General features: G+C 41.7%; 1 protein-coding gene and 1 long non-coding RNA gene across 2 annotated transcripts; both read left to right on the top strand.

Moving 5' to 3' along the window:
* The first annotated feature begins 577 nt into the window (after nucleotides 1-577).
* Nucleotides 578-3,491, top strand: LOC110522849. Its single transcript, XR_005051692.1, has 3 exons — nucleotides 578-907; nucleotides 1,664-1,728; nucleotides 2,349-3,491. It is a non-coding gene; the product is annotated as an uncharacterized LOC110522849 (long non-coding RNA).
* Nucleotides 3,492-3,574: 83 nt separating this feature from the next.
* Nucleotides 3,575-7,911, top strand: LOC110522835 (cytochrome b ascorbate-dependent protein 3). The gene is made up of 5 exons (XM_036977114.1): nucleotides 3,575-3,816; nucleotides 5,657-5,865; nucleotides 6,098-6,252; nucleotides 6,622-6,784; nucleotides 7,337-7,911. Exons 1-5 carry the CDS (start codon nucleotides 3,627-3,629, stop codon nucleotides 7,358-7,360), a joined length of 741 nt encoding a protein of 246 aa, XP_036833009.1. The 5' UTR covers nucleotides 3,575-3,626; the 3' UTR covers nucleotides 7,361-7,911.
* The last annotated feature ends 4,744 nt before the right edge of the window (nucleotides 7,912-12,655 follow it).

Below are 12,655 nucleotides of genomic sequence, written 5' to 3'. Positions count from 1 at the left end.
ATGTCATTCTCATGAAAGGAACATTTCCCCCCAAAATGATATTTTGGCATTTGTTTCATCAGTCCATTGTTGATATAGTCCAAAAATGTTTTGCATGTCATGAAGTTTTCAAGATATGTTACTTTCAAAATATAGAAATACAGCTGGTATAATGCATTTTGCGTAATAACCTTACAAAACACAGCATCATACCGGCTGTATTTCAGTTAGTTTTTAAAGTTATATACAGTATCTTGACAACTTGTTTTTCTCTAAGTGAATATCTGAGCTGAGCTATGGTAGGATAGGAGGTATGATGGAGTGGAAGGAGAGGAGAGTGAAAGGTAAGTGGAGTGAGTGTGTCAGCAGCAGAAAGAGATGGCTGTGAAACCGTGCATGAATAGTCCACACTCCACATGTCCGACTGCAATTGACACAACCCTTTCAGAGAAACACTAAGGGGACAATCAAGTGGTCTGAAGGGTTTCTGCCTGTCCTGGAACAGTGTTCAAACACACACCGGCTCCACGTCATTTCACCGCTCAAGAGTGGATCTGCCATCGAGGGACAATATGAGGGCAGTCTGGGTAGATGATGACAGAACCTTTACGTTTATTTATTTTATGGCTGACATTTATTTACATAGACTGACAAGGAATTGAGAGTGGTCCAGAATGCATGTGTTTTTTGTCTATTGACTTTTATTACGCTTTTATGGATTTGGCATTTCTGTAAAAAATAGTTTATTTTTCTAAGTAAAAGTTGTTGGGTTTTGAGTTGATTTTTTACTGGGCCCAGTACATGTTAAGGAAATTGTTAACAGCCAGCACTTGACCATATCAGGTGTGCATTTTTCTTACTTACATAAGTGTTCTTCAGCGTTTCAACAACTCAGCAACTCTCACACTTCAAACTACTACAGATCAAGGTAAGTGTGATATCCCTGAAATAACACAGAAAAGATGTTAGCATGGTAAGAAGTTACAACAGCTTAAATCATTGATAAATATGGTAAATATGGTGAAGGTATCTTAGCATAAATTAAGTGAATGTATATATTCTTTTTTTTAAACGTTCAAAGAAGGTGACCTGAGGTTTGCAAAGATTGATGAAAACAATCAAAATAAAAAGATGGCACAGATTAGATGACAGATATCCTGTTCCAGATGATTGAAGGACATGATGACGTCAAAATAACTGTCACGTCCTGACCTTAGTTCCTTTGTTATGTTTCTTGTTTAGGTTGGTCAGGGCGTGAGTTGGGGTGGGCATTCTATGTGTTGTTCTAGTTTTGGTTTTCTATGTGTTTGGCCTGGTATGGTTCTCAATCAGAGGCAGCTGTCAATCGTTGTCTCTGATTGAGATCCATATTTAGGTAGCCTGTTTTTCCCCACTTGATTTGTGAGTAGTTGTTTTCTGTTTAGTGTATGTCACCTTACACAACTGTTTTGTTTCAGTCGCCGTTGTTATCTTGTTTAGTGTTCTCTGTTTAATAAATATGAACATGGACACGTACCACGCTGCATATTGGTCCGATCTCTCCTACTCCTCCTCAGACGAGGACGACGAACGTTACAATAACATTCTTTAATAAGACCTCAACAAAAGAGCGTCTTACATTTTCTATTTTGACATTTCCTGTCAACATCAAATGTCATCATGCTCCCATTGTGTCCTTTCAAAGGTGAGAAGAGGACAGAGCAACGAATTGTAGAAATCTAAGGATAATGACAAGTAAGGAAAGGAGAGGTGAGGAGTGACTCAGTGGGAGACTTTTAACTCTCAGATGGAGGACAGGCCTCCCTTTGTCTCGGCCGGGAGGGAGGGAATCCTCCCTCTGGAGAAGAGGAGAGGAAGAGGAGAGGAAGAAATGACTTTCAATTCATCTCACTGTTCCTCTCATCAGACACAGGGAAAGTGTGACCCATGGTTGAATCTTTCCTGTGCTAGTCAGTGAATTATTGTCCAACGGTCCACATCAAGTCAGCCACTTTTGAGGATTCAACTATCGTTAAGTAAACAGGCCATTTCAGTGGGTGTAACGACAGCATCTGTTGACATTTAACATGTCATGAGGATATAAAGTTGTCATATTATACGAGAGCTCTTCGCCAGAGAGAGAGAAATGAAAAATATATAATTGTATTACAGACTGTAGCCGACAACAGGGGCCTGTTAAATTGAGTGCAACGTTACAACACGTCCAGATAGAAATGTATGGTGCAGAACAATTTTAATTGTCCATCATGTAGAATAGGGATTTGTGTCAGTTCTGTTCATTCCATTTCTATCTGGAACGCTCCAAACGTATCACATTAATGAGCACACCCCTGGCCTACTCTAACTGCTCCTATCACTCCTCTCTACAGCTGACCAACAGTCGCAGAATGGGGAACACCCACACTGCCAGCCACCTCACAACCAGAGCAAGATGAACATCCGTGCTTTCCTGTCCAATGCCAAGCTAGAGATCGATGCCTTCATTGTCTCCACAGAACAAACCACAAAACACCTCACGAATGTTGACTCATCTTTCAGAGAAATGTAACTGAAACTATGTCACTTCTTTAGGGACTTTGGTATCATTGACAGCTTCTGAAAAACCTGTATTCTTCTGTATCCTGTTATGTGACTTTATGCTCTTGGTGGAATTCTTCAGTGTATGAGCACTGTGCTCTTCATTATTGGGTAGTGAAAGAATGTTTTGCATGTCTCTATTTTGTCTCCCAGTTAAAGTGTGTCCTGTTACCCCTGTGTGATAGGCCTTATGTTCCTTCTATGGTCATCTGTTCCAGCTCAAATCAGAGAGTTACGCGCTCCTCTGTCTAACCTTCTCCATGGTCCAGCTCTGTGGCAATTCAGATGACATGGTTTAACTCATTCACACAGACGCCTTTGTGATGCTGCCCCTTCGATCTACAATGACTTGGCAGAAAACATATTATGAAAAATGTTTTTCAATGACATCCAACATTTGTTTTCCTTGACCCACAAATAGCTTTTTAGGAAAGAGGAAGCACTTACAAAATGATGATCTCCAGGAGTTTAGGGGAGGGAAAAGACCGTCTAACTCAATCTTAATTAGTAAGGATCTCAGACACAGATTTTAGGGGAATGTTCCTGCACTGGATGACAAACGAGCAGGGAGCTTTAATTTGTGTTTCTCTGTAACACTGGGGACTGGCTGATAAAACATTTGTGAGAACAGAGAAGGAGGGAAAAGAACAAAAACAAGGGCAAAGAACAATTTCATCAAAGTAGGTAAGTGATGATACTTTCCCTCAATAGTACTACCAAATAAAATGTATATAATGTCATTAACCTTTAACCATGTTTTATGCTGTTTAAGCTGTTATGTCATGCTTACTTATTATGTACTTATACATCATCTTTGCTTTTTCAAGATAAAGTTAATGGTAATCGTTATCCATCCATCCCTCTCTCTTTCTCTCTCTCTCTCTGTCTCTCTGTCTCTCCGTCGCTCTCACTCTCATTCACTCTCTGTCTCACTCGCTCGCTCTCACACTCTCATTCTCTCTCTCTCTCTCTCTCTCTCTCTCTCTCTCTCTCTCTCACTGACTCTCTTACACACACACACAACCCCACCACAAACACAAACAAAAACACAAAAACACACATAGACAGACATGATCTCCTCCACAGTGTTGTTCTATGGGAACTACGTGCTGTGCCTGTGTCTGGGACTGCTGTGTGTGGTGTTTGTCAGTTACTGGAACATCGAGTGGCGTGGTGGCTTTGCCTGGGATGCGTCCTTTCTGCAGTTCAACTGGCATCCCGTGCTCATGGTGACTGGCCTGGTAGTCCTGTATGGGAACGGTGGGTCACAATAATGATTATGATAATGACCATAATACATTTAATTCAATCACCAGTATTTCATATTTTCATTTAATGGAACATCTCAGATTGCTTCATACTGTGTGGACAAAAGCAAGAAATTATGGAAATTATAGCAGGGCAGATTGTAAATTAGAAAACTGTGAGGACAGACACTGGGAGATGAGAAGTAAGTACAGGGAGTGAATATTTAATAAATACCAGACATGAAACAAAACACGGACAGCGTCTGGAGGGGGGGAACATAACGACATTAATGCTGACACTGGGATCAAACGGAGTAATAGACAGATATAGAGGGGCCATCAATAAAGTGATGGAGTCCAATGAAGCGCTGATGCGCATAACGATGTTGACAGGTGTGTGATGATGGGCCGCCTGGCGCCCTCGAGCGCCAGAGAGGGGGAGCGGGAGCAGGCGTGACAAAAACAAACCTCCGTTTGGAAAAGTTATAAATTGTTTTCTCCTTTGAGGGTTCTCTCTAAAAACTTGTTTGAATTTGGTTTCTTTCAATTTCTTACGTGTGTACTTGATTCCACTGTTTCGATTGTGTCAAGCTAAATCAAACGCGTCTAAAGTATTTGAAAGAAAATAAATAGACCTGGCCTTCTATTTGGATCCAGGTCAGGTATCATCTCCACAAGGTCTATCACAAAGCCAAGATAATAAAGGCTTTTAAAACTACACCAAAAAACTAAATACTTCCAACAGAAGCGCTTTGACCAACCTGTCAATCTGGTCTCAGAGCATTTCGTATTATTCTGTATATAATTCCAACACTCCATTTAGTATGCTCGCTGGCTAACGTTAACTAGGCTAGGGGTTAGGGTTAAGGTTAAGAGTTAGGTTAAAGGGTTAAGGTCAGGGTTAGGGGAAGGGTTAAGGTTAAGGTTAGGGGAAGGGTTAGCTAAAAGGGTCAAAGTTAGGGTTAGGGAAAGGGTTAGCTAACATACTAAGTAGTTTCAAAGTAGCTAAAAAAGTAGTAACTAGTTGAAAAGTTGCTAAATAGCTAAATTGCTACCGTTGTCCGTGATGAGATTTAAACTCACAATCGCTGGATTGATTGATGTTCGCGTCATACTCATCCATCCTACTACCTAATTAGGCTTGCCACATCAAATGGGGTTGAGTACTCATTGACTCAAGACATTTCAGCTTTTCGTTTTGTATTAATTTCCAAACATTTCTAGAAACTTAATTTCACTTTGACAGTATGGGTTATTGTGTGTAGGTCAGTGACACAAAATCAAAATGTAATAAATTTTGAATTCATGTTGTAACACAGTTTTTTGTGGAATAAGTCAAGGGGTGTGAATACTTTCTGAAGGCACCATTTGTGCCATGGCAATCTTCCAATCTTCAGTCTCCCTACATCCCCATGTCACGTAGTATACATGAAACAATTAATACACTATACTCTTCCCAAGTCCCCCCACTCCCAATCAGTCTTTCTGTATTTACTTTATTAGTGACCTTCAACTGACCTTGCACTGTAGCGTTCCTCAATGATGTGACTGTGTACCAGTACATTATTGTAAGTATCCATATAGGTCTTGGAGTGGTTATAAATACTAAGTGGTTATAAACTGCATGGAATAACATGTGGGAGGGGTCATGTTACATGTGGTAGGACAGGGTAGTGCACCCAGAAGAGACAAACACAGAGCGGAGGTAATACATCCCACCATCTGGGAAAGGCTGATCTAAAAGTATTCCCTCTTTCTGTGTGTGTGTGTGTGTGTGTGTGTGTGTGTGTGTGTGTGTGTGTGTGTGTGTGTCTGTGTCTGTGTCTGTGTCTGTGTATGTGTGTTGTCTGTAGCGGCTATCCTATACCGCATCCCCTTTACCTGGAGTCAGAGGAAGCAGCACTGGAAGCTGGTGCACGCTGCTCTGCTGCTGTCCTCCCTGATCCTGTCCATCCTTGGGCTGTGTGCTGTGTTTGACTTCCACACAGGCTACCACATCCCCAACCTGTATTCCCTCCACAGCTGGGTGGGCATCTTCACCGTAGTCCTGTTCACTGCCCAGGTAGGAGGGGGAGACGTTGGGCAGGGACCAGGTTTTTTTCCCTGACCCACGTGAACTGACCAGGGAAAACTCTGGGCTCTTAGTAACTTTTTCATGTTCAGACCCTAATAAAAAAGACATTCATGTACCTGTGCTCAAGGTTCAAATTGCACATTGGGCAGCTTTTCTACCTCAAGCTCATTTGACGCAATCCATCTTGCTCAACCCTTTTCCTTCCCTTCTCATTGGTCAGTGGCTCCTTGGCCTGGTTGGTTTCCTGTCTCCCTGCTCTCCCCTCGGGTTCCGTAAGCTCCTGAAACCAGTTCACGCCTGGATGGGCATGGCCATCTTTATCCTCAGCCTGGCCTCCTGTCTCTCTGGCATCAACGAAAAACTGCTCCTTGCTCTGTGAGTGACTAGAAACGCTGATCCTCCACCAATAACAACTAACTACATTGGTCCAACAATCTACACAATTATTTTCTGTATAAAGGCCTATGTGACATTGAAAAGCTTTAGGCTACATGAAATATTCACAGTTATGGATAAATTAAATAACTTTATATTTTACAGAACAAAATTAGGTTTGACAACTTATAAGAGCATAAAAGCAATTTCATTGTAGTATTTCCTTAGCCTTGGTGCCCCAAAACTCTTGACATTGACGAAAGAGTTGGCCACAGAAACAGATTGGTTCCCAGATTAGCCTTTCCCTTTAACTTCAGTGACTCCATGAAAGGAGATGTCATTAATTTGAGGGTTTATCTCTCTATTCAGCAATGGCAACAGCAACAGCACCGCAGCCTATTCCTCACATCCTGCAGAGGCCTTGTTTGCTAACTTCCTGGGTGTCCTAATCGTGGCCTTTGGGTTGGTGGTCCTTGGAATCCTGTCCAACCAGAGGTGGAAGAGGCCGGAGCCAGGGGAGGAGAGCTCTAGAGTGAGTATTTTGCTGTCTGCAGTAATATCCTAGACTGAGTGACAGCCTGTTTCTGGGATAGCCAGGTTATCGGGTGTGTTTCAGATACATATTTTCTAAGCAGGTCTGTGCAGATTATCATACCTTTACAATACCTGGACAAGTATTTATTATCTATAGGAACCACATCAACATGATATAATGACTGATTCTATAATCTCTACAGACCTGCACAGAAAATGTGAATCTGAAATGCACCTATTGTGACAATGACAAAGGATTTGTGCAGTTCATGGCAAAATTCAGTCATTTTCCAAAGGACACAAACAGACCTAGCTGGCTTTTGTAATTGAGACTGAGCTTAGTAGACCCTTGGCTTTGCCTTTGAGACTGAGCTAAATGCTTGCCAATGTTGGCCCCCCTATCCATGTAATCTTATTCATTATGTTCACCGATCCTAGATCATCACTCCTACTCTGAGATGCTTTATGAATACCGGCCCTGATGCTTTTTTATTGGCTGTAGCCTACTGTGCTTGGAATTATAGTTGTCATTTTTATGCTTTTACTCCAGTCATTGCTTCCGGAGGACAACTGAAGAAGTAGAAGACCTTGGTGTTCTCTTCTTCTCCCTGCCCTTTTCTATTTTTGGATAATGGATCAATTGGAGACGAAGAACACTCTGATGTTCCCTCCTGTGTCTCAGAACACCAGCTGTGGTAGTAGTTACACGTGACATGATGACTGACATGCAATGTTTTTACTCTATACCGTCTATAGTATATGGGAGACTATGTGCATTAAAGCCTTATTGTGTGGTATAAGCCCTATAGAAAAGTTTGTGGTCATACACACATCCTTAAAAACATAGGTGTTGGGCTAATAAAGAATACTAGTATAGAACAATAATTCACCACTTTATTGACAACCTTTTGAACCAAAACTAATTTTTGTCAGGTAAAAAATAAAAAACTGAGTGCTCACATCCCAAAATATACACATTTCACCTCATATGACCATTGCTGACATGACGCATGGTGGGTGCAAAAGCAATTTGTGTGTCTCTAATAGGGTAATAACTATCACATGTCAGGTAAGACCCAGATGCAGACAACGTCGAAGTAACAACAGTTTATTAATCGAACAGGGGCAGGCAAAAGGCAGGCAGAGGTCGGTTATCCAGATAGGTGGGGCAAAGGCACAGGACGGTAGGCAGGCTCAGGGCAGGCAGAATAGTCAACACCGGTACAAATACACAGGGGATAATGGGGAAGATGGGCGACACCAGGAGGGGGGTGGAGACAATCACAAAGACAGGTGAAACATCAGGGTGTGACAAATAACAATGAGATGGGTACATGTAGTCGTTCCAGAAAATAATATATATTTCCAAAATGACTAATTAGGTGACCTGGAAGGCAAGACTAATCAAAGTGACATATTCATGTAGGAAATGATCTATAGGCCCTATACCATACAATTATTAGGCTGTACAACTGCATAGTCCATTCTTAAAAGCTCTTTTAGGGCTCGGATGCCGCTAGCAGGATCAAAATCGACAACATCCGGTGAAGCTGGAGCGCGCCAAATTCAAATGACAAAATTGTAATATTAAACATTCATGAACGTACAAGTGTCTTACATCATTTAAAAGCTTAACTTCTCTAGGGTAGGGGGCAGCATTTGGAATTTTGGATGCCAGAGGAATGTCCAAATTAAACTGCCTTCAACTCAGGCCCAGAAGATAGGATATGCATATAATTGGTAGAAAACACTCTAAAGTTTCCAAAATGGTTAAAATAGTGTCTGTGAGTATAACAGAACTTATTTGGCAGACGAAAACCTGAGAAAAATCCATTCAGGAAGTAGTTTTTTTTGTTTGTTTGTAGTTTTCTATTCAATGCCATTACAGTATCCATTGACTTAGGACTCAAATTGCAGTTCCTATGCCTTCCACTAGATGTCAACAGTCTTTAGAAATGGTTTCAGGCTTGTATTCTGAAAAATTAGGGAGTAAGAGCAGTCTGAATGAGTGGACCCTGCCGTGTCACAGAGCTTTTTCATGCGCGCGACCGAGAGAGTGCCTTTCTTGTTTACCTTTAATATTGACTACGTTATTGTCCGGTTGAAATATTATCGATTATTTAGGCTAAAAACAACATGAGGATGGATTATGAACATTGTTTGAAATGTTTCTACAAACTTTACGGATACTATTTGGATTTTTTTCTGCCTGTTGTGACTGCGTTTGAGCCTGTGGATTACTGAAGAAAACATGCAAACAAAACTGAGGTTTTTGGATATAAAGAGACTTTATCGAACATTTATTGAATAAATGAATGTCTTCTGAGTGCAACCATATGAAGATCATCAAAGGTAAGTGATTAATTTTATCTCTATTTCTGACTTGTGTATCTCTTCTACCCGGCTGGTTGCGGTTTGTAAAGATTTGTCTGCTGGGCTATGTTCTCAAATAATTGTAAGGTATGCTTTCGCCGTAAAGCATTTTTGAAATCTGACACCATGGTTGGATTCACAAGAAGTTAATCTCTTAAACCAATGTAAAATAGTTGTATCTTTTCTGAATTATTATAATGAGTATTTCTGTATTTGAATTTGGCGCTCTGCAATCTCACTGGATGTTGGCCAGGTGGGACGCTAGCCCACATACCCTAGAGAGGTTAACATCTTGTTAATCCAACCAAGTTGTCAGATTTCAAAAAGGCTTTACGGCGAAAGCATACCATGCGATTATCTGAGGACAGTGCCCCACATCAAGATACTTTTTCAACCAGCACCGGCATGACAAAAATCTCAAATAGCGATAAAATATATCACTTACCTTTGAAGATCTTCCTCTGTTTGCAATCCCAAGGGTCCCAGCTACACAATGAATGTTCGTTTTGTTCAATATATCCAAAAAGTCAGTTTAGTTGGTGCCATTGATTTCAGTAATCCACTCCTTCAACATACATACAAAGGAATCCAAAAAGCTACCGGTAAACTTCGTCCAAACAAGTCAAACAACATTTCTAATCAATCCTCAGGTACCCTAATATGTAAATAAATTATAATATTTCAGACAGAAAGAGCGGTGTTCAATAGAAAAGGAAAATAACGAAGAGCGCGCCCTCATTCACGTGCGCCAAAAGTCTACCTGTCCTGATGAGAAACACCTTGGATAAACTACAACTACTTGTTTGTTTTTTAAGAAACAAGCCTGAAAGCTGTCTAAAGACTGTTGACATCTAGTGGAATCTATAGGAACTGCAATCTGGGAGGTATTTTTTGTATATCCCATAGGCCTGCATTGAAAAGGCCTGTGACTTAAAAATAAAAATAAATCCCAATGGATTTTCCTCTGGTTTTTGCCTGCCTTATCAGTTCTGTTATACTCACAGACATCATTTTAACCATTTTGGAAACGTCAGAGTGTTTTCTATCCAATGCTACCAATGCTACCTGCCTAGCTTCTGGGCCTGAGTAACAGGCAGTTTACTTTGGGCACGTCAGTCATCCGGATATTCAGGATACTGCCCTAAGAGGCTGATTTGATCATGCCTGATCCTGCTCTCTCTGTTAAAACTGTATCATAATAATGTACTACTCTCTTTGCAATGAAAATTGGTTGTGTTTTGTGAAATGTTTATTAAAGTTGCCATATCCTCCTGAAACCCAGCAAATCATTTTTTGTCCACTTCAATGGACATAGTTTTTCATTCATATCTTTGAGGCCATTATACATGCCACTGTGTTAAGTCCTGTTGTACCTTTGAGAGGATAATCAAGAAGGGTGCAATTGCGGCCTGCAATTTGAGGCGTTCCTGCATATGGGCAATCCGTCATCTGCAGAACCCCTCTTTAGAATGATGTTCATCGACTACAGCTCAGCATTTAACACCATAGTACCCTACAAACTCGTCATCAAGCTCGAGACCCTGGGTCTCGACCCCGCCCTGTGCAACTGGGTACTGGACTTCCTGACGGGCCGCCCCCAGGTGGTGAGGGTAGGTAACAACATCTCCACCATGCTGATCCTCAACACTGGGGCCCCACAAGGATGCGTTCTGAGCCCACTCCTGTACTCCCTGTTCACCCACAACTGCGTGGCCATGCACGCCTCCAACTCAATCATCAAGTTTGCGGACGACACTAGAGTGTTAGGCTTGATTACCAACAATGACAAGACGGCCTACAGGGAGGAGGTGAGGGCCCTCGGAGTGTGGTGTCAGGAAAATAACATCACACTCAACGTCAACAAAACAAAGGAGATGATCGTGGACTTCAGGAAACAGCAGAGGGAGCACCCCCCTATCCACATCGACAGGACAGTAGTGGAGAGGGTAGTAAGTTTTAAAGTTTTAAGTTCCTTGGTGTACACATCACGGACAAACTGAATTGGTCCACCCACACAGACAGCGTTGTGAAGAAGGCGCAGCAGCGCCTCTTCAACCTCAGAAGGCTGAAGAAATTTGGCTTGTCACCAAAAGCACTCACAAACTTCTACAGATGCACAATCGAGAGCATCCTGTCAGGCTGTATCACCGCCTGGTACGGCAACTGCTCCGCCCATAACCGAAAGGCTCTCCAGAGGGTAGTGAGTTCTGCACAACGCATCACCGGGGGCAAACTACCTGCCCTCCATGACACCTACACCACCCGATGTCACAGGAAGGCCAGAAAGATCATCAAGGACAACAACCACCCGCGCCACTGCCTGTTCACCCCGCTATCATCCAGAAGGCGAGGTCAGTACAGGTGCATCAAAGCAGGGACCGAGACTGTTAAACAGCCAACACTAACATTGAGTGACTGCTGCCAACATACTGACTCACTAGCCACTTTTAACAATGCCACTTAATATAATGTTTACATACCCTACATTACTCATCTCATATGTATATGTATATACTGTACTCTATATCATCTACTACATCTTGCCATCTTTATATAATACATGTATCACTAGCCACTTTAAACTATGCCACTTTTATGTTTACATACCCTACATTACTCATCTCATATGTATATACTGTACTCGATACCATCTACTGCATCTTGCCTATGCCATTCTGTACCATCCCTCATTCATATATCTTTATGTACATATTCTTTATCCCTTTACACTTGTGTGTATAAGGTAGTAGTTGTGGAATTGTTAGGTTAGATTACTCGTTGGTTATTACTGCATTGTCGGAACTAGAAGCACAAGCATTTCGCTACACTCGCATTAACATCTGCTAACCATGTGTATGTGACAAATAAAATTTGATTTGATGATTTGATTTATACTTCTATTGGTACATTTTTCAGCTAGAACTCCAGTACACAGGCGGGAGGCGGGCGCTCCAGTACTGTAAGTGATGGGAATGCACCATAACGTTGGATGCCAATTGCCGTTAAACCCCACATAGGAAGAATAAGAGGTGGTGGCAACAACAGTAGCTAACTAGTTAGGACAACGGTAGACAGTGTCCTTCGCCCCCCGCCTGTCGGGCACTGCTTTTCCGCAGTTCTGTTAATGACAGCGAGGGCAGGTGTTAGGCAGGTGTTAGCCCAATAATGGACTAAAGGAGCCTACCATTATTCCTTATAGTCCAAGGACCTTAAATGTTCTGTTTAAAGGCGAATTGGCTCTGGAAGCCAAAACAGCCAAATATTCCATCTAAACCTGAATCGATTCTCAATTGCGGTACGGTTCTAGAAACATAAATCCCTCTACTTTCATATCACATCAAAATAATTTTACACTTATTTCACAAAATACACACTAACTGTATACTGTTTTAACCGGTTTTAACACAGTTGCAGCCAACAGTATTTTTCAGTGACAACAAGTTTGAGGTGTCCATCTTCCATTTACACACAGGTGTTTGGAGACAGCAATAGCTAA

The sequence above is a fragment of the Oncorhynchus mykiss genome, chromosome 5 (assembly GCF_013265735.2).
Source record: "Oncorhynchus mykiss isolate Arlee chromosome 5, USDA_OmykA_1.1, whole genome shotgun sequence".
Lineage (NCBI taxonomy): Eukaryota > Metazoa > Chordata > Actinopteri > Salmoniformes > Salmonidae > Oncorhynchus > Oncorhynchus mykiss.
This window is presented reverse-complemented; position numbering and strand designations above follow the sequence as displayed.

Excerpts from the sequence above, each read along its gene's own strand:
- LOC110522835 (XM_036977114.1), top strand. The coding sequence starts at position 3,627 with ATGATCTCCTCCACAGTGTTGTTCTATGGGAACTACGTGCTGTGCCTG. Across the intron at positions 3,817-5,656 it reads GGTAGTCCTGTATGGGAACG|CGGCTATCCTATACCGCATC; the intron begins GTGGGTCACAAT and ends TGTTGTCTGTAG. Across the intron at positions 5,866-6,097 it reads TAGTCCTGTTCACTGCCCAG|TGGCTCCTTGGCCTGGTTGG; the intron begins GTAGGAGGGGGA and ends CTCATTGGTCAG.